Source organism: Dreissena polymorpha, chromosome 3, assembly GCF_020536995.1.
Source record: "Dreissena polymorpha isolate Duluth1 chromosome 3, UMN_Dpol_1.0, whole genome shotgun sequence".
Lineage (NCBI taxonomy): Eukaryota > Metazoa > Mollusca > Bivalvia > Myida > Dreissenidae > Dreissena > Dreissena polymorpha.
Genome location: NC_068357.1, coordinates 2,699,497 through 2,726,100, shown reverse-complemented (window position 1 = coordinate 2,726,100; position 26,604 = coordinate 2,699,497). Strand labels below are relative to the sequence as shown.

At 35.5% G+C, this 26,604-nt stretch overlaps 1 protein-coding gene and 1 long non-coding RNA gene across 6 annotated transcripts in view; both read right to left on the bottom strand.

Annotated features, from left to right (window-relative positions):
• Positions 1-5,964: 5,964 nt before the first annotated feature.
• LOC127872753 (5'-AMP-activated protein kinase subunit beta-2-like) overlaps positions 5,965-26,604 on the bottom strand; it is a 59,932-nt gene continuing 39,292 nt past the window's right edge. For 3 of the 5 annotated variants that reach the window (XM_052416132.1, XM_052416135.1, XM_052416134.1), the window contains 4 exons: positions 14,036-14,156; positions 10,154-10,293; positions 8,089-8,157; positions 5,965-7,171 (listed from right to left, as the gene is read on the bottom strand). In XM_052416132.1, the coding sequence (XP_052272092.1) occupies positions 7,094-7,171; positions 8,089-8,157; positions 10,154-10,293; positions 14,036-14,156 (408 nt within the window). In that variant the 3' untranslated portion in view covers positions 5,965-7,093. Of the gene's footprint in view, positions 7,172-8,088; positions 8,158-10,153; positions 10,294-13,514; positions 13,636-14,035; positions 14,157-26,604 lie in introns of all 5 variants that reach the window. The other 2 variants (XM_052416133.1, XM_052416136.1) reach the window with 1 other exon arrangement.
• LOC127872754 (uncharacterized) lies at positions 15,287-16,506 on the bottom strand. Its single transcript, XR_008045773.1, has 2 exons — positions 16,046-16,506; positions 15,287-15,889 (listed from the first exon to the last, which is right to left on the bottom strand). It is a non-coding gene; the product is annotated as an uncharacterized LOC127872754 (long non-coding RNA).

Sequence of the window (26,604 nt, the reverse complement as noted above, 5' to 3'; positions counted from 1 at the left end):
AAGGTGAAGTTGGTTTATATGGGTGATTAGGCAATTCTCATGAGAAACAACTTTGAAATTCAAAGTGAGATAGGGTATTGGGGCTGGATTCGGAACTGTTTTAAGCAACACCTGCAAATTATCAACATGTTGTAGCAAGCAATTTTGGACCTAAGCAGAATAAGGGCTAAACAGAAAAGTACAATCAAGTACAATCTTGTTTGAAATCAAAAACACAGGAATCTTTTTATGTGTTCTGCATTTAAATGCAGAAGTCCTACCATAGAACCAAAGGTCCTAGGTCGGAAGTGAATTATTCTGAAATTTTATGACCTTTAGAGAACAATTTTAGAACCCTGCTGAATGTTCTGAGCAATTTTCATACAGATGGTCTTGTAAGGCAATTTGCTAAGCCCCAGGAGACCAAAGCGTTCAAAGGACCAAAACTACTTGCAAACTTGGACACTTCTAGAACATTCACAAGGTTTTAGAACAGCCTTATAGGAAAAACTGACCCACCTCCTGCTGACCTTGTTTTTCAACAGACCAGAACCATTTTTTAACTAGGCAAAGATATCATTAGAACATATGTACTCAGAAAGCTTCATTACAATATGCAACAAATTTAAAGTAAGAGAGGATTCACATGTTTTTAAATGTAATTGACCTTGTGAAATAGTTTTCGACACCACATGACACAGTTTCGAACTAGGCCACGATTGTATTGGGAAAAATGATGTAACCATATTTCACGATAATTGGGAAACATATGTGTCCTCTAGAGTGTTCACATGGTAAATTATGACAATGGAAGATGCACAATGAATGAAGGACAAAAGATGATCACAGAAGCTCACTATGAGCATTTTCTGCTCAGGTGTGCTCTAAAATGAAACAAAAACAAACAAAAAACATTGTGAAAACACACTCTACACAATTAACAAATTTCAAAAAAATACCAAATAACATTATAACAAACAGATTCCGATTAAACATATTCCACATACCAGCTTTCTAAATAAGTCTCTACATATATCCCAACGTTTATTTTTTTCTACATTTAATGAACACAAAGATTATATTCATACTCACTTATTCATAAAACATGATCTTTATTTAAACAAAGTTAGAAATTTGTCAAAACAAAATGTCACTGACATTTTTTTTTAATTTACCTTGTTTTTTTTTACATGCACAACCTTAATTATATGTTAAGCAAGAGATTGCCAAGCAATATGGTCTCCTACTGGTGAAACTCCACCATTGTCAGTAAAAAAAATAAATATTTTTTTTACATTTGTTGCCATAGCAACCACAATTTTTGACGTAGGAACAAAATGAATTGACGTGCATTATCTCCATATTGCCATCTGTCCATGTTTCAAGTTTCATGAAAAAATATGAAGAACTTTTTAAGTTATCGCAGGGTCCAGAAAAGTGTTACAGACTGACTGACAGACTGACACACGGAGCGCAAACCCTAAGTCCCCTTCGGTTTCACCGGTAGGGGAAAATAAATGATGTTGGGTTACCTTGGTTTCATATATTAATTGTCTTCTTTAGAAGAATCCATGTTAATAACTGTTTCCTCATAACATGTCATAAAGTATGCATTACATGCTGCATAATAAATATGCAATATACATGAAACACTGAAAACTAGATCTTTGTCACAGTACTATTACCCACACCGCTTTGTCAACTATGTTTATGGCCAAAAAAATCTGGAATGTGTAGGTAATTGCAGATACAAAATGTATAAGGCATCTAAACTTAATTGTGATGCCAAACTAAAATTCAATTTACTTGCTTGAGAAATGTGGAAGAAGTACCCTCAACAAACTTGAAATATATACTACTCAAAATTTGCAAAGGATCACTTTTGATAGTATGTGTTATTTGAAGTTCATCCTTGGCTAGATTCAGCCAGCATCACGCATCAACGATAGCTCAATACATAACAATAAAATCAAAAACACAGATTCTAATATCAAAACATGCAAAATAACAATTTAAATGAAATTAAATGAAATTGAAGATCATGTGAAAATAAAAAGTGATCCTAAGCAAATTTTTAGTAGTATATTATGAGGACAATCCAAAGCACTGAAGTGGCTCTAAAAAAGATCTACAAACAATGTCTGCAGAACTACACTGTTACTCCAATATAGCACGGTCAATGGGGTCCAAGCCGCGAAACAGCGTTATAAACGGATCTGCGTTATAAGTTTTGAGCTAATTTATTGCAGGGGGCTATAAAAACAGGTATAGTATAGCCTATAATATAGGTCCTGTGCATTGCCATGCTGTGTTGTCATCCGCAAATACATGCATATAAACCAAATGGTATCGATAACAGTATACATACCGCTTTTCTAATGTGCACATTTATTGGATAATTCAATACAGTTACAACATCACTTAAAATATAATAATCTTGAACATTTATGACGATACACATGTTTAAGAAATTCATAAACACAACCATACGCATACGCCATTTTCCAGAAGTTTACAGAGAACAGTGCACATGATGGGGCAGAGCTTTCATTGGACAAGCGAATTTAAATACATGTACAAAGAAATGTTTTATTGCGTCATACGCATGCAAACAACGTGCTTCCCGGGGACTTTCTGATACCGGAAAAAATTGAAAGTGAATCTCTGTTAACAATTACACTGCGTAAGCATGTACAAATAAATCGCCTGGATTATTTAACTAATTTCTCGTACACGAACTGAAAGATTAAATGACTTAATACTAGAATGATAATGAAATGACAGAACCACTTGTTTTATACAGTACGCAGTATATTTCACAGCCGCTCCTTTAATATAGTCAAACTGCAATCATCAAAGTTAGAATGGTTTAATCGTTTTGAATAACTTTAATTTTATAATTATCCCGCTTGCACTTAACTTATGAAAATTAGCGCACAGAACCGCTCAGATAAGGAATACATGTAATAAACACTGACACGTGAGTTTTTCACACCTTTATTGACACTACACAACAGATTAACACCAATTAGCTGTCGGTGTTGTTTAACCTTAAAGCAATTAAAATCGGTTCAAACGGTTGAATAAAGCAATCAAGATGTGATCGCCGCTATCTTTGATTTGTCTGAAAATACATGAAGTTACATAACATGGATTTGAATCAGAAATGGAAGGTTGGAAAAAAAACGGGATCCAAGCACCCCCGCGTTATATTGGATTCAGCGTTATAACGGAGCGCGTTATATTGGAGTTACAGTGTATAATTATTTCAACCAATTACATGGTAGAACAAGATATTGCAGCAAATAAATATGCAATTATCTGTTACATTCACCAGATTCTTGCAAGCTATGTGTGTAAACAAAGTGACTTATTACAAACACAGGGAGAAGACTCGTATTTGTTTTAACAATATACTGGTTGATTTTTTACAATCAATATGGGGCAAAGTGAACCAAATTTCCCTGAACCCGACTGCTGTTACTATGGCAACAAAAAAATGGATGAGCAAAATGTTACATATACACATAATTATGAACATAATAATCACACCTTGAACTTGAGTGTTCACCAACTTAAAGTTGGTTTACATTTAACAAAAACAAATCTTGGTTTTATTTACAAATTTACTTCCTAGAAATAAGTATGATACAGACTCAATCTTTCCTCCATTTCTTTTTCTTGACTAATTGTATAGGAATACCGGTACATGTATCTCATACACAAACAAAGCTCACTATTGAAAATGCCACATTGAACGACATTTCATGCCATATTTATAAAGTGTAGGCATACTAATCTGGTCTACCTAGTTTAGTGCACAGGGCTCTCCAAAATATAACATCACAAACAAGAAACCGTCAGAGACAGGTGGTGCTCCCCAAAGCGTTTTTTTGTCACAATATTGCACTATATATTCAGAAACAAGGAAACGTCTTGAGGACACAGTAGTTGGGGGGACAAGAATTTTTTTATAGAAAATTTCAAAGGGCCATAACTCTGTGAAAAATCATCTGACCAGAACCCGCTGATAATATGCACATCTCCTCTTGGTAGTGAAGCTTCCCATAAAGTTTCATTAAATTCCTGTCATTAGTTGCTGAGAAATAGCCTGGACAAGAATTGCACTATATGTACAGTTAATGGAAAATTTCAAAGGGCCATAACTCTGTGAAAAATCATCCGACCAGAACAGACTGATAATATGCACATCTCCTCTTGGTAGTGAAGCTTTCCATAAATTTTCTTTGAATTCTGGTCATTAATTGCTGAGAAATAGCCTGGACAAAAATTGTGCACGGACGGACGGACACAAGCACGGACAGACGAAGCGGCGACTGTATGCTCCCCCAAATTTTTTTGGGGGGAGCATAAAAATCAACATATTTAAACATAAGATTTCTGAATCACATGTGAACAATGAATGCATGCCTCATATTACCCAATGCTAAAAAGTAACTTCAGTATGGTCTGGACATGGGAATGAAAATTTAAACAAAATCTGACACCCTCAAATCCACTTAAAATCTTTGCTTTTAACACAGATCCCACCAAGTTCAACAAATATTCTTGATGAAGTGAAAACTGAGGAAATCATCTGAAAAGCCAAATACTCCTATACCTCTCTCATCTTCTATACATTAATAAAAGTTTAATGTTTTTAAACTGCCTTAGCTATTGATGGCAAGTGACTTGACAAACTTGTCAATCACTGATAGGGTGTGTATTTTATCATTAACAAGGTCCATCTGCGCCAGTGAGAACCCTGAGGGCGTACCAGCATTCCTACCAAATTAATTTGAAAGACTCACCAAAGTTGTGACTAATTTTGAATTATAATGAAAATATCCTTCAAAATATTTACCTGAAAGATATTACTTTTTTCAACGTTTTGAGGCTATGGGGGAAAACCAGAAAACCCTGAGGAAACCTCACTTATCCAGTATGGTGAACAACAAACCCAGCTCACATACAACGAGAGTGGGTATCGAACCCAGGTAAGAAACACAAAATTCAATTATATAAGATAGTTGTCTATATTGGCTGCATGATCCAAGTTATTTACTGGAAATCTCCGAACAAACAACCAAAATGCTTTGCCTTAGATTTCTGTTAATATTTCATTTGTCAGATTACATCATGTCAAAAATAAGAGAAACACTATTTGCATGATATTCTTGCATTCAGAATGCAATTGAGAGTACAATACATCTTACTTCTAGGTAATAAATCCTACATAAGTACAAAAATTCCTGATTAGAATAACAAGGTAATAAAATGCATACATCATATATTTATGTAGAACAAATGTTTTTTTTACATTTGAATAAAATGATTTTTTTATTTTTTATTTTATAATCTTAAAAATTTAGCATAGTGAAATCAAAGTTGTGCATGCATTTTCATTTTTCTACATGTTTAGACCATATTCAGAACAAAAAATTACTAAAACATCTTTAAATGAGCTAGTAGCATGGCCATGCATGGTTTCCAATACAATGTTGAACTTTTCTTCTGACCAATGAAATCATTGTTTGATATGTTAAAATTCGGTTGATTGGTCAGTGTTTGCAATAGAGAAATAGTTTATTAATTATACACCTATCAGGCTGTCAACCATGTTTCCATGAAAATAAAGCAAACATTTAGGAACTTTGTTCACCAAAATTTAGGAGTTTTTAACAGTTTTTCAAGACAATAAAGGATTTACATTGGGTCTTCTTTCTGACACCTTTCATTCTGTTACTTGATTGTTAATAGCATATTTACTTTGTAAATATGTGAACATTATGGCAATAAAATATGTAACAGAAATTGAAACATTCATATATTTATCTTGCTCAATTCTTGACAGATTCAAGCTTTCAAAAACCTGAAAATGGATGCTTTAATTTCATTGACTCTGATTATGGAAGTTTCATGAAATAATGTCCACTAATATTTATTTTTTTAATATAGTAAAATTAAGAAATACTGTAAACGTATATAAATTCGTCGGTATGAAATTTCGTGGTTTAATACAAAACAACTAATTCGTTGACACGTAATTTCGTGGATTTCAAATTTTCGGGGAAGATTGACAGTCATAATAATTAAACTTTTCTAAAAACAACCAGAGTAATAACGAAGAATAATCTGCTAATGTGTGTTGACAGCAAGGCTTGTGATTAATGTGCACTGAAGCATGGAAGTGTTGCCGATAATTGTCGATAAAAGCGAATAAAGCGGCTATCTTGTGTGTCCCCGCTCGCTAATTGCCATCAATGTTGTTTTGACAATATTTGCAATTCTCTGCTCAATCGGTCCCTAGTAGAAACAATTGAGTAATAAGGTCCCCAAAATACAGGTGTGAAAACCGTTTTGTCTCTTTTAACTTTAATTGGCACTAATTGACATATGTGATAAATCTGCAAACTGTCAATTTGACGACGTCACGTAAAAGAGAACAATCGTTGATGTACAGTTTAAAGTCCACGCTTGATTAAAAAAGTATTATTACCCAAACACTTATCAAGAAAACAACATATTGTATTACCTAGCATATCTCAATCAAATATCTGTGATAACCGAAAACAATAGAGAATGTCCGCAATGACATTCGGAAAAGACCAATTCCGGATTAAAAATGTAAAAATAATCGTTGGTACTTGAATTCGTGGTTCGGCGGAACAACGAAATCCACGAAAATTCGTACCACACGAAATTTAATGGTTTTACAGTAAGTGAAGTTAATGATATATTGGGGTGTACTTAAATTGAGGAATTTTATACAAAATATAGTAGATTTATAGGAATATAGAAATCAGTTGACAGCCTGATATATTTAAAACTATTGTCATAAGGTTTACCATGAGACCACAAACAAAGCTAAAATTTCTATTCAATAATCTGAGATCACTCAGGTTATGCTGATAAAACAGTCAAGTAACAATTCTCAATATTTATGCCCATTAACATGTATCCATTATACTATACAACAACATGGTTTATACTGCAGATGTTAAAATAACAGACTATTTACAAAGGACATCTCACAATTATAGCTTAACATGTAACAATACAACGCAATTTACTAAATAATTGTCTTTAAGCTAACAGGGCAGTTTTATCACAGCTAGATAGGTTTATACAGCAATGTTGTGACGTATTTCTTCCGAAATCTGTGGGTGGCACTTAAAACCATTACACCGTCCTGAAAATGGACAAGACATAAATAATAGCAATTGTTAGCTCTTTTTTTCTCCTCCCGATTTAAATCAGCAACTTGTGGTCCTCATATCTTCATGATATATCTTAATTGACACAAATGAATTATATGTATCTCAAAATATAATTGGATTGTTTGTAAATTACAAAATTATAAATGCTGAAATATCAAAGCAAAGACAACACCAAAAGGAATTTGCAGAAACTATGATACTGGTGTAAAACTCTAAAATTTTAACCCTTTGCATGCTGGGAAATTTGTCGTCTGCTAAAATGTTGTCTGCAGAATTTCTAAAATTAGCATTTTCTTCGATTTTTTTTCAAAGAATACTTTCAGAGTAGCAAACAGTTTGGATCCAGATGAGACGCCACGTTCTGTGGCATCTCATCTGGATCCAAACTGTTTGCAAAGGCCTTCAAAAAATTCGGTTCCCGCACTGAAAGAGTTAAAGCAAATTCAAAAATGTTAAGTACAATCCATTTGGATTGTTGCAGTTTTCATCATAACAACTTCATCTGCAACACATTCCGTGACTATAGTAATAATTTTAAATTAAATATAAAATAATTGTTGCAAATCAAGCTCTGATATTTTAAGTGCATATCAAGTGATTACCATGATACTGTTGCATAAGCTTCACATTTCTTAACAACATACACTAGTGGTGCGCCATAAGCTCTGATTTGCCTTTACAATATGATTTAAATATTCTCAAACGGTATAAATGACACCAACATTCATAGTTTAATCTTCAAGTTTGCCATGACAATAATTACTGGCATTACTCACCTTGCATTTCTCTACAAATCTGATTTCATTTTAAAGACTTCCCCAGACTCATGAATACTTTCATTGAAGACTTTATTAACATAATTCCTCATTTTAAAGCAGAACATTGTTACCTTTATTGAAAGAGCATACAGATGGTTTAACATCACATGGTTTGGTTCTGGTAACAAGGTTGGCTCACACTGCAAACATGGAGAACACATTTAAGCAAGGTAGCGTCTTAATAATAATTAGGAAAGATCTAGAGCAAACAAGAGCTTGTCACAGTAGTGCCAAATCCCCGCCGAAATGTGTTTGCTTGTATGACAACATTTATTTTAGAGAGTAGAATAATATTTGTAAAAACAAATAATGGACGATAATTCATTATGCTCAGGACAAAAATGTACTTTGAAATTAAATAAAGGGAGATAATTCAAACACTAAGGTAGATAGAGTTATGGTTCTTAGTCACTGCACTTCTCCTACTTGCCATCTGTTTATATTTCAAGTTTCAAGTAAATCCCTTCGGTAGATTTAGAGTTATGCTCCGGACAAAAACTTACTTTAAAATTATATAAAAGGGGAGATAATTCAAAAATTTATGTAGATAGAGTTATGGTTCTTGGTCACTGCACTTCTCCTAGTTGTCATCTGTTTATATTTAAGTTTCAAGTAAATCCCTTTAGTAGATTTAGAGTTATGCTCCAGACAAAAATTTACTTTAAAGTTATATAAAAGGGGAGATAATTCAAAAACTAAGGTAGATAGAGTTATGGTTCTTAGTCACTGCACTTTTTCTACTTGCCATCTGTTTATATTTCAAGTTTCAAGTAAATCCCTTTAGATTTAGAGTTATGCTCCGGACACAAATTTCTTAAAAAATATATAAAAGGGGAGATATTTCAATAACTAAGGTAGATAGAGTTGTGGTTCTTGGTCACTGCACTTCTCCTAGTTGCCATCTCTTTACATTTCAAGTTTCAAGTAAATCCCTTCAGTATATTTAGAGTTATGCTCCAGACAAAAATTTACTTTAAAGTTATATAAAAGAGGAGATAATTCAAACACTAAGGTAGATAAGAGTTATGGTTCTTGAACACTGCACTTCTCCTAGTTGCCATCTGTTTATATTCTAAGTTTAAAGTAAATCCATTGAACAGATTTGGAGTTATGCTCCGGACAAAGTTTCGGCCGGACGGACAGACGGACGGACAGATGGACAGGACCAATTACTATATCCCATCCGAAAAAAAAATTGGCGGGGATAATTAGAATTGTGCTGATCCATCAGCACCAAGTCCTTGTTTCGCTGGTCAATACCGAAACAGAAAAAAAATCTGTTGAAATATGAAATAAATGTGCTAAAATCCTTTGGGAATGAAAAATACTGAATTGAAATGCCTTAATTACAAGAGCTGTACTCAGAAATTGCTTAAATTTAGAAAGTTGATACGAAATTTACACAAAACTGGGCCAGCTGTCCACCCTGCCCATTTAACCCATTTATGCCTAGTGGACTCTCCCATCCTTCTAAATTGGATCCAATTATTTCCAAAGTTAGGGATGTCTAGTATATCTATTTCTATATTTAGAATATTTCGTACAGATATTCCTTTAAGCATACAGCGCAGACCCTGATGAGACGCCGCATCATGCGGCTTCTCATCGGGGTCTACGCTGTTTGCCAAGGCCTTTTTTCTAGACGCTAGACATAAATACGTTAAGCAGCACTCTGTACCTCTTATGATTCTACATCTTTCCCGACCTTATGCATGTACATGAAATCAAGCATGAAATCAATCATAGTTTCAATGTCAATTAATTTACTGTCCACTGAAGCCAAATTCCACCAAAAATTGCCTATTTAAAAAGTATGTAAAAATTTCATAGCAGTTACATGTAGAGCTACCACTGGTGTGTACTGGCATGTCCTGTGTGAGACTGATTTACAAGACTTCAATCAATACATCAATCCTCAGCAAAATATATACCCAAAGAGCAAAAGGAATGAGGCAGTTTCAATAATTTGTGTTTGGTTTTCCTTGAGCAATACATTAAGTTCTGCTACTAATTAAAATCACTGAATCATTTTAACTATATTTTTTCCAAATTATATATTCACAAGAGTCATGGGAATAGGGCCGAAAATTGATATTTATTAAACACCGTTACTATAAATATGGTGGCCCCACTCACATGTGCCGGCGTGTCTTTGTTGAGAATGACTTGAAGCAGGTGTGGAGGTAGAAACGGTGGCCCGCTCTGTTTGCCGCTTGTGGGTCTCACAGGGATATCTTGGGCGTAATCCCCGGGGGGCGAGCTTGACAACTCAGTGGCTGAAAAGGTCAAGATTGATATGGTTACAGTATATTTTAATGTTATAACATATTTTAAATATTTTATTAATTGTATATGTTTTTTAAATGTTACGCTTTTTGAGGGTAAAGTTATGCATGCTAATCTCAAGATAAAGTGTGAATATTTTATACAAAATGTTTAGTATGACAAACATAGTCCAATAAAGTGAACATCCTCAAACTTAGTCTTAACCTTAAGTCATGAAAAGCAAAAACTTTAAAAGTATTACCCATGAAACCAATTGTTTTGTATGAATATTAATTCTCATCAGCTAATATTGAAGAGACAATGTAGAGATAGACACAGTCAACCACACCATTTGTATACAATGCATCATTTATTTGAAAAATATTCTTATAGTAAAAAGACATTGGTACTGTTGTTATTGATTTTGGAACGGTATCAACAACAAAGAATCTTTTTAAAATAAAACGCTAGAAAAAAATGAATTTAAGGACAACAAGCAAAACATTGCTTGGATTTCACTCTGTAACAATATAAGATATGCAAATATTAGAGATTTTCCACATTCCATTCTTGCCTTGGTTATAATTAAGCTGGCATGCTCCATGATTGTGACAGGGAAACAATTCCATATTGTTGCTTTTTGGTAGCCAAGTAACTAACTGGATAGATGTGTTTTTTGGATACGAAAGGCGTAACATAAGTTGTGTGCTGCTTTGTTAAATCAGTGGCTGATATTGTTTCTTATGTATAAAATATTGCACTATGCGGTTCTTGATGTCTGGTTGAGAAATGGTGAGTCTTAACCCATTTATGCCTAGTGGACACTCCCATCCTTCTAAATTGGATCAATTTATTTCCAAAATTAGGGATGTCTAATATATTTATTTCTATAGTTAGAATATGATATTCCTTTAAGCAAACAGCGCAGACCCTGATGAGACGCTGCATCATGCTGTTTGCCCAGGCCTTTTTCTAGACGCTAGGCATAAATGGGTTAAAACTAAACAAGGGTCAAAATGCCAGTGTTTTTCTTTAAACTCATGTTGAGTGAGCATATGATATGAGGTGGCATTATCTAGTTTCTGATTGAATGGTTGAAACTGATATCTTGTTGAGCTTTTTCAACTGCTGCTTCTGGGTGGTTGAGGCTTGGTTAGATGTGGTTAATTATTTTATGATCAAAGGACTCTGGCTTAGACTTCTTCTTTTAAGTGGTTGGGACTTTCGATTAACAGAATATGGTGTAGAATGTTTAGAATTCTGGTTAACTCAGTGTGATAGAAAATTCCAGTTAATTGACTGTGGTTGAACGTACTGGTTAACTTAATGTGGTTGAGCATACTGGTTAAATGATGGGGTTGATCATACTGGTTGACTGACTGAGGTTGAGCATACTGGTTGACTGACTGAGGTTGAGCATACTGGTTGACTGACTGAGGTTGAGCATACTGATTGACTGACTGTGGTTGAGCATACTGGTTGACTGACTGAGGTTGAGCATACTGATTGACTGACTGTGGTTGAGCATACTGGTTGACTGACTGAGGTTGAGCATACTGATTGACTGACTGGTTGAGCATACTGGTTGACTGACTGAGGTTGAGCATACTGGTTGACTGACTGAGGTTGAGCATACTGGTTGACTGACTGTGGTTGAGCATACTGGTTGACTGACTGGTTGAGCATACTGGTTGACTGACTGGTTGAGCATACTGGTTGACTGACTGGTTGAGCATACTGGTTGACTGACTGAGGTTGAGCATACTGGTTGACTGACTGAGGTTGAGCATACTGATTGACTGACTGGTTGAGCATACTGGTTGACTGACTGAGGTTGAGCATACTGGTTGACTGACTGCGGTTGAGTTTTCGGGTGGACAAACTGTTGTGATTAACAATTCTGGTTTACTGACTGCCTCAGCTTCTGGTTGACAAATGTGCTAAAAACTTCTGATTGAATTCTAATTGGTTAGAGACTCCTGCATGTATTCTTGTTGTTACCTTTTGTCGAAGACATGTTTCCAATATTTCTAGAAAACTGGTTGTGGTTGAAACAACTGTTTAACTGACTTATATTGTCATAGCATCATGACATGGGAAAGGTTCAGTGATTGTATTAGGAGCTTGTAAATGTGATAAGTAAAAGTCAAGACTGAATTTTGTTAAATAGGGACGCATGTACGCATAATGCGGGTCATATGACATTTGCTGGAATTCTTCTTTACTACAAGTACAAAGGTAAAATAATTGAAAACATAAAGCAACAAATTAAAGGGTAGAAGCAAAGCTAATATCACTAAAATTAAGTTATGCTCTAGATTGGAAAGTGAATGTCCATGAAGATGGCGAAGCTTTCAAACACAAGACAGGTTAAGTAAAAGCCCTTAAACCAAACCAAAAAAAACATGTAAGTTAAACTCAGTGATGGATGCATAATAATTTCATCCAATAAAATTTTAAAGTGACAACAACAAAAAAGAAATAACAAATACAATTATTTTACAATACATATTTATTTTCTTTATAAAAGTTGAAAGCCAAATATGAAAAATTCTTGTTGTTTTGGTGAAATTAAAAACTATAAACACACAATCAAACTATGCATTTTATTAATAAAAATGTATATGGTGCCAAAATTACAAACAAAAATATCATGAAAGAAAACTGAATCCAGCCAAAGATCCAAGCATACTTGGTCACACACACAAACATCCTACCAAGATTTAACTAAAAATCAAACTCATTAAAATCAAGTCATAGGATCTGATGATATTGTATAACAGTTAAAGTGGTCACATTAATGAATGTTCAAACAATAACTTATTGTGACTGTATTTGAAAAAATACTTGGTTTTCCAGCTGATCCTCAGAAAATAAACCATGGACAGCTAATTTTCAGGTCGACACCTATGTGAAAAGTGGTAAATTAAGTCAATTAAACACCCAACAGACATGTCAATTTTGAGCACAGCTTTTGCTTGCTTTAAACTTAATGGCTTGTAGACACCAATTTGATTGTCCCCTGCAAATGTCATTTGAAGGTAACCCATAATGTGATGTCATCAGATCAAGTTAGCAGACAGTATAGCAGGAACAGACAGTACAAGATATTCATGAGATTGGGTGAAAATCTACCAAGACTAGTAGACTACCATGCAATGTTTTTGTTTCCAAAATGTGGATACCGATAGCAGAGCTGCACCACTGCTGTATGTTTGTATATGTAACTTACTGTGCTTGTTTTTATGACTTGTGTTGAGTAGATCAATGTCTAATGCCTCAAAGACTTCAAAATCCGAACGTTTCACTGTCACAGTGTTATTAAATGACCCCATGTTGTTTGGTTTCGTTGGCTGAAAAGAGTATGCAAAAATGCCAGGATAGGTTACATGGACATGACGAATATATGATGATGACAGCTGAACATAGAGTATATGATGATGACAGCTGAACATAGGGTTTTACACTGTAAGCAGGCTAAGACAAGCCTGATAAAAAATGTTTGCTTGCTGTGTGAAAGCATTTAGTGGCGACGATTTGCACTCAACGTGACAAAAGCGCTAATTGAACATTTGACTGCTGTGCACACACATATTCCAATTTGTTAAATAAAGAAAATCATACGTCAAAAAACTATTACAACAACCCCACGACAAGCCACAAGCAAACATTTCTTAAATGGCAGGTTTCTTTCACAGGCTTGTGACCAGTGCAACACAAGCGGGTGAGGAAAGGTACCTGTGGAATACTCACTCTGTTTATTCTTAGTTGGCACTGACATGCTGTCCAAAGCCAGCGCTTCAAACACTTCAAAGTCTGACTTTTTCACAGTCACAAGGTTATTTAATGTACCCATATTGTTTGAAGTAGCAGGCTGAAAATTTGAATCATTATTAGTAAACCATTACCATTATTCAACATAATAACAAGACAAGCACAATTTTTTATTAACACAAAGTACAAGATCTCATTGTTTAACTACCCAACTAAAAAATGCAAAAAGGTTGCCCGGATTCAGATGATCATTGTATATTTTTCTATAACTGAAAGTGATATAATACTGCATTTTTGTATAGAGAAACGGAATCACTTAGCTCACAGCAGTGAAATGCATTTAAACTTTCGTGTGGAAATGAGAATGGAACACAGCTTTATATAGTTCTCAATGGTCTACAGTTACACAGTTTGTCAGATCATGTTTGAATTCAAGTAATTTTGTTATAATTGTTGTTAAGCGGCCAATAAACAACTCTGCACCATTCTGTGTGACTGTTAAACCTCTGGAGCTACCTTCTATGCAGCAGTATTAAAGTCATTGTTAAATAAACAATTTTCGCTTCTGAGAAAACAGCCAAAGGAATGAGAAAATATAAGTGAGAAAACAGCCAAAGGAATGAGAAAATATAAACAAACTATTGGGCTCATATAACCTTACTATTTTATTAGGCAACCCTGCAAAAATGGTTTATAAGGAATAACAGGACCCACAACATGGCAGGTGGGGAGGTATACATTTTTTGTAATAAGGATCTATAAACTTATATCTATGATTACAGCAAAAGACTGTGTATAGTGTTCATACGCCGCCATATTGGATTATAGCTCCCTCTTGAGTGACAATACCCAACATCAAAATAAACACAAAATCATAAACATTCATAATTATTTCTAGATTAATATACAATTATACAATTTTAAGAACAGGCACTTTTCAAAATGAGCAGTTTAAAGTGATATATAAGAACATTAAAATCATGCAGAAAAGCATATTAACAAAATAAAGAAACAAGAGTGCCAAACTGTCACAAGATACGCCCGTTTGAAGGTTTTGGACAACTTGATAACTTTACCATGACCCATATTTGAACTTGACCTACATATCATCTAGACACAACTTCTGACCAAATTTGGTGAAGATCAGATGAAAACTACTTCAATTAGAGAGCGGACACCATGCTTAATGCTTGAAATGCACTAAGTGACCTCGTGATCTAGTTTTTGACCTGACATGACCCATATTTGAACTTGACCTAGATATTGTCTAGACACAACTTCTGACCAAATGTGGTGAAGATCGGATGAAAACTACTTCAATTAGAGAGCCGACACCATGCTAAATGCTTGAAATGCACTTAGTGACCCCGTTACCTAGTTTTTGACCCGGCATGACCCATATTCGAACTTGACCTAGACATTGTCCAGATACAACTTCTGACCAAGTTTGGTGAAGATTGGAAAAAAACTAATTCAATTAGAGAGCGGACACCATGCTTAATGCTTGAAATGCACTAAGTGACCCTGTGACCTAGTTTTTGACCCGGCATAACCCATATTCGAACTTGGCCTAGATATCAACTAGATGCAACTGCTGACCAAGTTTGGTGAAGATCGGATGAATACAATTTGAATTAGAGTCCGGACAAAGTAAAATGCACTAATTGACCCTTTGACCTAGTTTTTGACCCAGCATGACCCATATTCGGACTTGACCTAGATATCAACTAGATGCAACTACTGACCAAGTTTGGTGAAGATCGGATGAATACAATTTGAATTAGAGTCCGGACAAAGTGGCGCCGTTGAAAATGCACTAATTGACCCTATGACCTAGTTTTTGACCCGGCATGACCCATATTCGAACTTGGCCTAGATATCAACTAGATGCAACTGCTGACCAAGTTTGGTGAAGATCGGATGAATACAATTTGAAATAGAGTCCGGACAAAGTGGCCCCTTTGAAAATGCACTTATTGACCCTATGACCTAGTTTTTGACCCGGCATGACCCATATTCGAACTTGGCCTAGATATCAACTAGATGCAACTGCTGACCAAGTTTGGTGAAGATCGGATGAATACAATTTGAATTAGAGTCCGGACAAAGTGGCGCCGTTGAAAATGCACTAATTGACCCTATGACCTAGTTTTTGACCCGGCATGACCCATATTCGAACTTGGCCTAGATATCAACTAGATGCAACTGCTGACCAAGTTTGGTGAAGATCGGATGAATACAATTTGAAATAGAGTCCGGACAAAGTGGCCCCTTTGAAAATGCACTTATTGACCCTATGACCTAGTTTTTGACCCGGCATGACCCATATTCGAACTTGGCCTAGATATCAACTAGATGCAACTGCTGACCAAGTTTGGTGAAGATCGGATGAATACAATTTGAATTAGAGTCCGGACAAAGTGATGCCTTCCGCCCGCCGCCCGCCGCCCGCCGCCCGCCGCCCGCCGCCCGCCGCCCGCCGCGGGGTTTCACATAATACGTCCCGTATTTTATACGGGCGTATAAAAAGGGCTGTTTGTAAAACATGCATGTCCCCCATATGGGCTGTCCGTTGTACTGGCAGCCATTGTGTGAATACGACTTTTGTCACTGTGACCTTGACCTTTGACCTAGTGACCTGAAAATCAATAGGGGTCATCTGCAAGTCACGATCAATGTACCTATGAAGTGTCATGATCCTAGGCAAAAGCGTTATTGAGTTATCATCCGAAAATTATTTTACTATTTCGGGTCACCGTGACCTTGACCTTTGACCTTAAAATCAATAGGGGTCATCTGCGAGTCATGATCAATCTACCTATGAAGTTTCATGATCCTAGGCATATGCGTTCTTGAGTTATCATCCGAAAATCATTTTACTATTTTGGGTCACCGTGACCTTGACCTTTGACCTAGTGACCTAAAAATCAATAGGGGTCATCTGCGAGTCATGATCAATCTACCTATAAAGTTTCATGATCCTAGGCATATGCGTTCTTGAATTATCATCCGAAAATCATTTTACTATTTCGGGTCACCTTGACCTTTGACCTAGTGACCTCAAAATCAATGGGGTCATCTGCGAGTCATGATCAATCTACCCATGAAGTTTCATGATCCTAGGCGTATGTGTTCTTGAGTAATCATCCGGAAACCATTTTACTATTTCGGGTCACCATGACCTTTACCTTTGACCTAGTGACCTAAATATCGATAGGGGTCACCTGCGGGTCATGATCAATCTACCCATGAAGTTTCATGATCCTAGGCGCATGCATTCTTGAGTTATCATCCCGAAACCATTTTACTATTTCAGGTCACCGTGACCTTGACCTTTGACCTAGTGACCTCAAAATCAATAGGGGTCATCTGCAAGTCATGATCAATGTACCTATGAAGTTTCATGATCCTAGGCCCAAGCGTTCTTGAGTTATCGTCTGACAACCACCTGGTGTACGGACTGACCTACCAACCGACCGACCGACCGACATGAGCAAAGCAATATACCCCCTCTTCTTCGAAAGGGGGCATAATAACTAGAGCTTTGTCACAGATGTGACATATACCCCCACATGCCGCATTGACACAGACTATTTTGCAAGCTGTCTTCACAAAACAAGAGAATCTAAATGGTGATTTTTAAGAATTATTATCCATTATTATTTATAGCCATTTTGACCTTTGAACTCTTGAAAAATTCTTTCGCATGACACGCTGTCCAATGACTGTGAACAAAATTAATGTACAGAGTCATTTTAAAATCTCACAATGAATGACATGGTTATGGCCCAGACAAGCTCATTTATGGTCATTTTTCACTTTTGAACGCCAAGTGCGACCTTGACCTTTAAGATATTGACGTAATTCTTTTGCATGACACATTGTCCAATGATTGTGAACAAATGTACCAAGTAATTTTAAAATCTCACAATGAATGACATAGTTATGGCCCGGACAAGATAATTTAAAGCCATTTTTGACCTTTGAACTCACAGTGTGACCTTGACCTTGGAGATATCGACGTAATTTGTTCGCGTGACACACCATCCAATAATGGTGAACAAATGTGCCAAATGATTTTTAAATCTCACAATGGATAACATAGTTATGGCCCGAACAAGCTCATTTATGGCCATTTTGACCTTTGAACTCAAAGTTTGACCTTGAACTTGGAGATATCAATGTAATGCTTTCGCGTGACACACCGGCCAATGATGCTGAACAAATATGCCAGATGATTTTAAAATCTCACAATAAATGACATAGTTATTGCCCGGACAAGCTCATTAATGGCCATTTTTTATCTTTGAACTCAAAGTGTGACCTTGACCTTTGAGATATCAACGTAATTCTTTTGCGTGACATACCGTCAAATGTCGGTGAACAAATTTTTCAAATGATTTTAAAATCTCACAATAAATGATTAAGTTATGGCCCGGACATGCATTTGACCTTTCTTTGAACTCAAAGTGTGACCTTGACCTTGGAGATATCAACAAACTTCTTTCGCGCTACACATCCTCCAATGATGGTGAACAACTTTGCCAAATGATTTTTAAATCTCACAATAAATGATTAAGTTATGGCCCGGACATTCATTTGACCTTTGAACTCCAAGTGTGACCTTGACCTTTGAGATGTTGACATACTTTTTCCACATGACACACCGTCCCATGATGGTGAACAAATGTACGAAGTTATTTTAAAATCTAATGATAAATGACATAGTTATGGTCCGGACAAACTTTCGGTTTAAAACACACTAAGTGACCCTGTGACCTAGTTTTTGACACGGCATGACCCATATTTAAACTTGACCTATACATCATCTAGATACAACTTGTGACCAAGTTTGTTGAAGATCGGATGAAATTTCGGGACAGACAGACAGACCGACAGACCGACCGACTGACAAAGTGACTCCTATATAGCCCCCATTACCAATGGTAATGGGGGTATAATTAAACTTTAAAAATATATGCAAACTAATTTAATCGCATTTTCTTGCTACAATTAAAATATTATGGATCTTGGATACAGTGGCATAAACTAGAACTGGTTGAGCAACAAAATATAATGAGACAGACAAACAATCAATACTTTCAAATAGATGACCTAAAACAACCTGCTGAAAATTCGTGAATGGTAAATGGTAATAAGATTCTAGCTTTTAAGTAGAATTTACGTGCATCCAAATGGAACCTACAAAATATCAGTTATATACTTGGATATTACCAGTGCTCCAGCTAGGCCTAAATGGAAGGGAGTCCCGCCCTGCCCTTCCGAAGCCCCGCCCTGTTAGACATATTTTAATGTATAAATCTCATAAATTACATTGTTATTAATTAATTCCTTATTATAGACATTTTATTTGCATGGTTTAATAATAAAGGAGATAATATATTCTAACATCTATTAATAATATAAAATAATATATAAATATTATACATACATCAAATATGCAACAGGGAGCATTCAGGATACGACCGTGCGCTCGAAAGTGCCCTTTTGACAATATACTGCCTGCTCTCCGGATACGACCTTGCCCTCAAAAGTGCGCTTTTGACAATATACTGCATGCTCAAAAGTAACCTTTTGACAAAATAGCTCCCCCCCCCCCCTCTGCCCTTTTCAAATCCTAGCTGGAGCAATTATTAAATTTGAAAAAAGTTTATAAAGCATAAATACAAGTAAGCGTATGTAACCATGTATAACTTTTTTTCTCTCAATATTTCAATTCAAATTTTTGTGAGAACTAGAGCTTTGTCACAGACGTGACGTATACCCCCACATGCTGCATTGACACAGACTATTTTGCATTCTGTCTTCACAACCAAGAGAAGCTTATTTATGGCGATTTTTAAGAATTATTATACCATTATCATTTATGGCCATTTTGACATTCAAACTCTTGAATTCTTTTGCAGGACATGTCATTCAATGACTGTGAACAAAAGTCATTTTTGACCTTTGAACTCAAAGTGTGACCTTGACCTTTGAAATATCGACATATTTCTTTTGTGTGACACACCGTCCAATGATGGTCAAGAAATGATTTTAAAATCTCACAATGAATGACATAGTTATGGCTCAGACAAGCTTATTTATTGCCATTTTTTACCTTTGAACTCAGTGTGACCTTGACCTTGGAAATATTGACGTAATTCTTTCGCGCCACACATTGTCAAAAGATGTTGAACAAATGTGCTAAATGATTTTTAAATCTCACAATGAACGACATAGTTATGGCACAGCAAGCTCATTTATAGCCATTTTTGACCTTTGAACTAAAAATGTGACCTTGACCTTGAAGATATTGACGTAATTCTTTTGCGCGACACACCATCCTATGATAGTGAACAAAATGTGCCAAATGATTTAAAAATCTCACAATGAACGATATAATTATGTTCCTGACATTTTTTCCTTTGAACTTAAAGAGTGACCTTGACCTTGGAGATATCAACATAATTCTTTCGCGCGACACACTGTCCAATGATGGTGTACAAATGTGCTGAATGATTTTTAAAACCTCACGATAAACGACATAGTGATGGCCTGGACAAGCTTATTAATGGCCAATTTTGACCTTTGAACTCAAAGTGTGACCTTGACCTTGGAGATATCGACGTAATTCTTTCGCGTGACAGAACGTCTAATAATGGTGAACAAATGTGCCAAATGATTTTAAAATCTCACAATGAATGACATAGTTATGGCCCGGACAAGCTTATATATTGCCATTTTTTACCTTTGAACTCAGTGTGACCTTGACCTTGGAAATATTGACGTAATTCTTTCGTGCGACACATCATCAAATGATGTTGAACAAATGTGCTAAATGATTTTAAAATCTCACAATGAACAACAAAGTTATGGCATGGACAAGCTCATTTATGGCCATTTTTGACCTTTGAACTAAAAATGTGACCTTGACCTTGGAGATATCGACGTAATTCTTTCGCGCGACACACCGTCCTATGATGGTGAACAAAATGTGCCAAATGATTTAAAAATCTCACAATGAACGACATAGTTTTATGTCCTGGACATTTTTGACCTTTGAACTTTAAGAGTGACCTTGACCTTGGAGATATCAACATAATTCTTTTGCGCGACACACCCTCCAATGATGTTGAACAAATGTGCTAAATGATTTTTAAATCTCACAATGAACAACATAGTTATGGCACAGCAAGCACATTTATAGCCATTTTTGACCTTTGAACTAAAAATGTGACCTTGACCTTGGAGATATTGACGTAATTCTTTCGCGCGACACACCGTCCTATGATGGTGAACAAAAGTGCCAAATGATTTTAAAATCTCACAATGAACGACATAGTTATGTCCCGGACATTTTTGACCTTTGAACTTAAAGAGTGACCTTGACCTTGGAGATATCAACATAATACTTTTGCGCGACACACCCTCCTATGATGGTGAACAAATGTGCCGAATGATTTTAAAATCTCACGATAAACGACATAGTGATGGCCCTGACAAGCTCATTTATGGCCAATTTTGACCTTTGAACTCAAAGTGTGACCTTGACCTTGGAGATATCGACGTAATTCTTTCGCGTGACACACCGTCTAATAATGGTGAACAAATGTGCCAAATGATTTTAAAATCTCACCATGAATGACATAGTTATGGCATGGACCAGCTCACTTATGGAATTTTTTTACCTTTGTATCCAAGTGTGACCTTGACCTTTGAGATATTGAGTAACTTCTTTCACACGACACACCATCCAATGATGGTGAACAAATGTGCCATATGATTTTAAAATCTCACAATGAACAACATAGTTATGGCCCGGACAAGCTAATGTTTGGCCATTTTTGACCTTTGAACTCTAAGTGTGACCTTGACCTTGGATATATCAACCTAATTCTTTCGCGCGACACACCGTCCAATGATGGTGAACAAACCTGCCACATGATTTTTAAATTTCACGATAAACAACAAAGTTATTGCCCGGACAAGCATTTTACCTTTGAACTCTCAAGTGCAACCTTGACCTTTGAGATATTTACGTACTTCTTTTACACGACACATCGTCCCATGATGGTGAACAAATGTACCAAGTCATTTCAAAATCTAACGATAAATGACATAGTTATGGTCCGGACAAACTTTCAATTTAAAACGCACTAAGTGACCCCGTGACCTAGTTTTTGACATGGCATGACCCATATTAAAACTTGACTTAAACATCATCTAGATACAACTTCTGACCAAGTTTGGTGAAGATCGGATGAAATTTTCGGGACAGACCGACAGACAGACCGACAAAGTGACTCCTATATAGCCCCCATAACCAGAAATGGGGGTATAATTATGCATAGATACAACCCTAGTCTGTCTTCTTATAAGGGAAAAAAATCATTACAGAGAACACGCTTTTATTTCCAAAATATTACACAGTATTATATTGCAGGGTGTAGTCCTCAACAAACTAAACAGACGGTAATGGTATGTGTGAACAAGTTAGCAGTATTTTGTATAGAAAATAAAATGTTTGCATTAACTATGAAATTTTTGTTCTGGTTCCCAATTCTAGTAATTGACAGCACTGGTTGAGTAAAATAGGGATGCAAAAAAACACTAGAATGTGAAAACATGTTGTAACGTTATAAGTGAGTACAAATATTCAACATTAAACATTATTGTATTGGCATCGCTTCAGCACTTCAACCAAATTATTCTTTAAGTTCCCTGAAAAGCAGTACGCTCATGCAATGGCTTTAATCAAAGTCAGTGGTGTATTTTTATGAGAAAACATGATTATAGAGAATATGAAGGTGTTGATGCTTCAGGCATCCAAGGTAGACCTCTGTAGATAATTATGAAAGGACACTTTGACCTATAACAACAACCCTTTACAGGAAACATCATATTAATTCTCTAGAGAATTATCTAAACATTCGTCAAAATTATAGTGCCATACACCTATGCTCATCTTCATAAAAACACTCAATGTTATAAATGCGAAATAAAAATATTCAGTGACACTGAACAATGTTGAAGTCACATGATCAACAGCTCTGGCAGTATTAAAGTGGCAGCTAATTTGGGGTCTGATTCGCCCATTGTTTTTTATCAGAAATGTTTTACCACAATTAAAACATTGCTGCAAGTTATGCATGGTTAAGTCAAGAAATAATAAATCTGCTTTGAATCATGCACACGTAAGAAAGCCATTATCAAAGCTCAGTGCCAAAAAGGTTTGTCAAATCAGCAACATAAACATGAGTGAAATTTCCATTAGATTTTTTATTATGAGTTTCAACTACTTGTTAAATGCCTTTATATACAATATTGGAAATTGTAGCTTAATTCTTAATATTAATAATATATACGGATGACTAAGCAAAATGATACATCAGTTGACAAGTTGAAACAAAAAATCAAAAATACAAAATTGTGGGCGAAAAATATACTAAGTGTGTCATGCAGTTTTCATGCATTAATACTGTTTTATTATATTGAAAGTTTTTTTAAAACATTAGACTATAATTAGTAGATTTTGAATAGTAAACTACACCTCTTATAAGTCCTGGTGCATGCACAGATTATGAAACCTTTTGCAAACAGCATCAATGTTTCCTACACAATTTTACCCGGGAGTATTGATCAAGTTTAAAAAAAAACATATCTCTATCTACATCCTATGCTTCACACCAATTTAATACCTTTTCTAATTTACATAATAACAAAGTTACATTATGTGTATACTTTTGCTAAAAATATTGAAATACAGTTGCCATGTAAGACCAGTTCAGCATAGAATTTTGTGCAGAAAAAAACTGTATCCTGTTCCATTTTATTCTAATGGACCCTAAAGTGTGACCTTGACCTTAAAAAGGTGGTATGCCTGTTCATTTGAATGGCACATAATAAGCAGATTCGACAAGAAAAATAGTTTCCAACATTTCACCTTCAAGTGAGACCTCAACCTAAGTGATTCTGGCTTGTGCCTCATGCTGATGGTCTAAAAGAGCAAATCTTTTGAGCCAATTTTCATGAAAAGTCTTTCAAAGACATCCAGGATAATTATAGAGCGCAAAGATAATGGAGGCTTGAATATTTGTCCTTCAAATGTTCTCTTGACCTGGACCCAACATTACTGAAAACCCAATGAATGACCTTAACATTTGATTTTGATTAAAATCCTTCATAAGTTATGAGATATTAAGTGGACACAAAAATGTTATGGATTGATACATTGATGGACAGACTTTCAAACGGCATTCCTATGCAGTTTGGATTGTAATACAGTCTTGGCCATAACCCGCTCGACCGTCGACCGGGTCGAGTGATTTTTGCGTCGGTCAAGTGAAAATTCTAAGCCGGTAGCACGATGGGTCGAGTGCTTTTTTTGTGTCCGAACTTAGTAACAAGTCCAAAATAGCTTCATATAGACGCTTATTCAAGACTGCATTGGTTATTTCCCTTGAGCACTTATTGATTAGACGCTTATTGAACAGTGTTGTAAGTCGATCTCGCGAGACGCTATAACAATTATTATTACTTGGTGGAGAACTTGCGGCGATATATTTATTTTAATGTATTTTCTGTGTTATTTTGAGGGCGCATCGCACAAACATAAACCGCAAAATGACAATGAAGGTAGCAACACAAAATATGAACAACAAGACGAAAATTCCAAATGTCATGGAAAAATAATCAGTCTTGGCTTCGTTTTGATGTCTCCAAGTAATGAAACATTTGATTTTGCGCCTGCATTGCTGACTTGCTGGTATGTGCATTTCATACATAATGTAAAAAAAATGCAATTAAATATCATGCACTAACTTACAAGTATAGTTTTTTACAGATAAAGTTTATCTGTCAAGGAACAAATCCTGACAGTAAATTTAAAGGTGTATTATACTGCATTTTAGATGCTGGTACAATCGGAAAAAAAACATATGTGGCTTAGGCAATAGAACTACTGCTACAATGTGGTTTTAGATTTAGAATACTCAGAAGTTTGGGCAGGAAAGTTGCCTCCTTGTCTACGTCTTATGCACAGGTATTATTGCTAGTTTGACATTTTATTTACTTTATTCAGATATGTGTTTGGAAAATTTATATCATGTTATACAATTGGGTTTTTTTTCAGGCCACCTTAAGGAGCATACATGATATGTCAGACCTGGATGTCAGAGACTCAGACAATGACCATGATGGAATGGAGATGTCAGGAGACCTTGTGTTAATTTTTTTGTAAGATATCATTGTGAATAAAAACAGCAGGGGTTTTTATCTGATATTGGGGAAAGGGCCTGGCCTTTTTTGAGGGGAAAAAAATCGCGCGAAACGTCAAATTTTGGGGAAAAAAATTGTGCGAAAAGTTGGATATTGGGGAAAATAAGGAAAGTCTAAAATAATCAATTTAACATATTTTACTGTTTTTAAAACAAATTCAAGGCAACAGATAATTTTATTATGCAAGATTTTTCTATTTTCTACAGTGGATCAGGTTAACTTATATATTTAGAGGTAAAAAAAAAAAAAAAAAAATTTTTTTTTTAGGTGAAAATGAAATCTAGGGGAAAATTTACCAGCTGAGGGGAAAAAAATCCGAGGGGAAAGGGCGGATTTTCGGCAGGTCCCAAAGAAGCAAAAAAAAACCTGAACAGAATCAAGTGTTTATTTGTTTAATCTTTATTGTTCTATGTTTCATCAATACAAACATAGTTACAAATGTAACAGAATTATAACTTTTAATTCGGGCTAGTTAAAATTGATTCGGGCTAGTGAAATTTCAAAGCTGGTAGCCCAACCGGGCTAGTGCCTAAAAAAATTAATTCCAAACCTTGTAATATTCCAACCCAAATTTCTATTACTTTAATATACATGTTTTCCTTGTACAGCGTTCAGGACTTTGATTTTCAACAAGATATTAATGCATGACAAAAACACACAAAACATATATATATATATATATCCTTTTATTGTTTCTTCAATGTTTAATAAATGCTTTTCAATAATTCTTGCCACTCCGCCAATGTATATTATTCACTGTCTATGGTTGATTAAAATAAATGTGGTACTAGATTTCTGATGGGTCCAATGCCGCTGTAGATAGATATATAACTGTATGCACCTATTGCTATCAGGGATCTTTTTTTTTTCGGTTTTGTCGGTCCTAGACCGATCGTGGTCACGAAAGACCGATTGAAAATCCTAAACAGTCGGTCTGATTTTGTTTGCTAAAATTCCCATGTCATGAAATCGATTACACAGTGCACAAGAATTGTTAACACCCCCTAATGGCATTCATATCTTATCTCGATTAGGTGTGATAAACCATTCGCTGCAGTCTCTAAACCAGTCAGGACCGGTTTATTGCACTTCAGATCAAGAATCAAAAACTTGTGAACAGCAGATTTAAGACACGTCCGAAATTAACGAGGGTGGTCGAAAATTGTGCACTTTATACACTTAAAGCACGCGCTGTAACTAGACAAAACATGCCGATATATTTTCCAGCGTAATAATACGGTAATATAATTCAATCTCCATGCAGATTT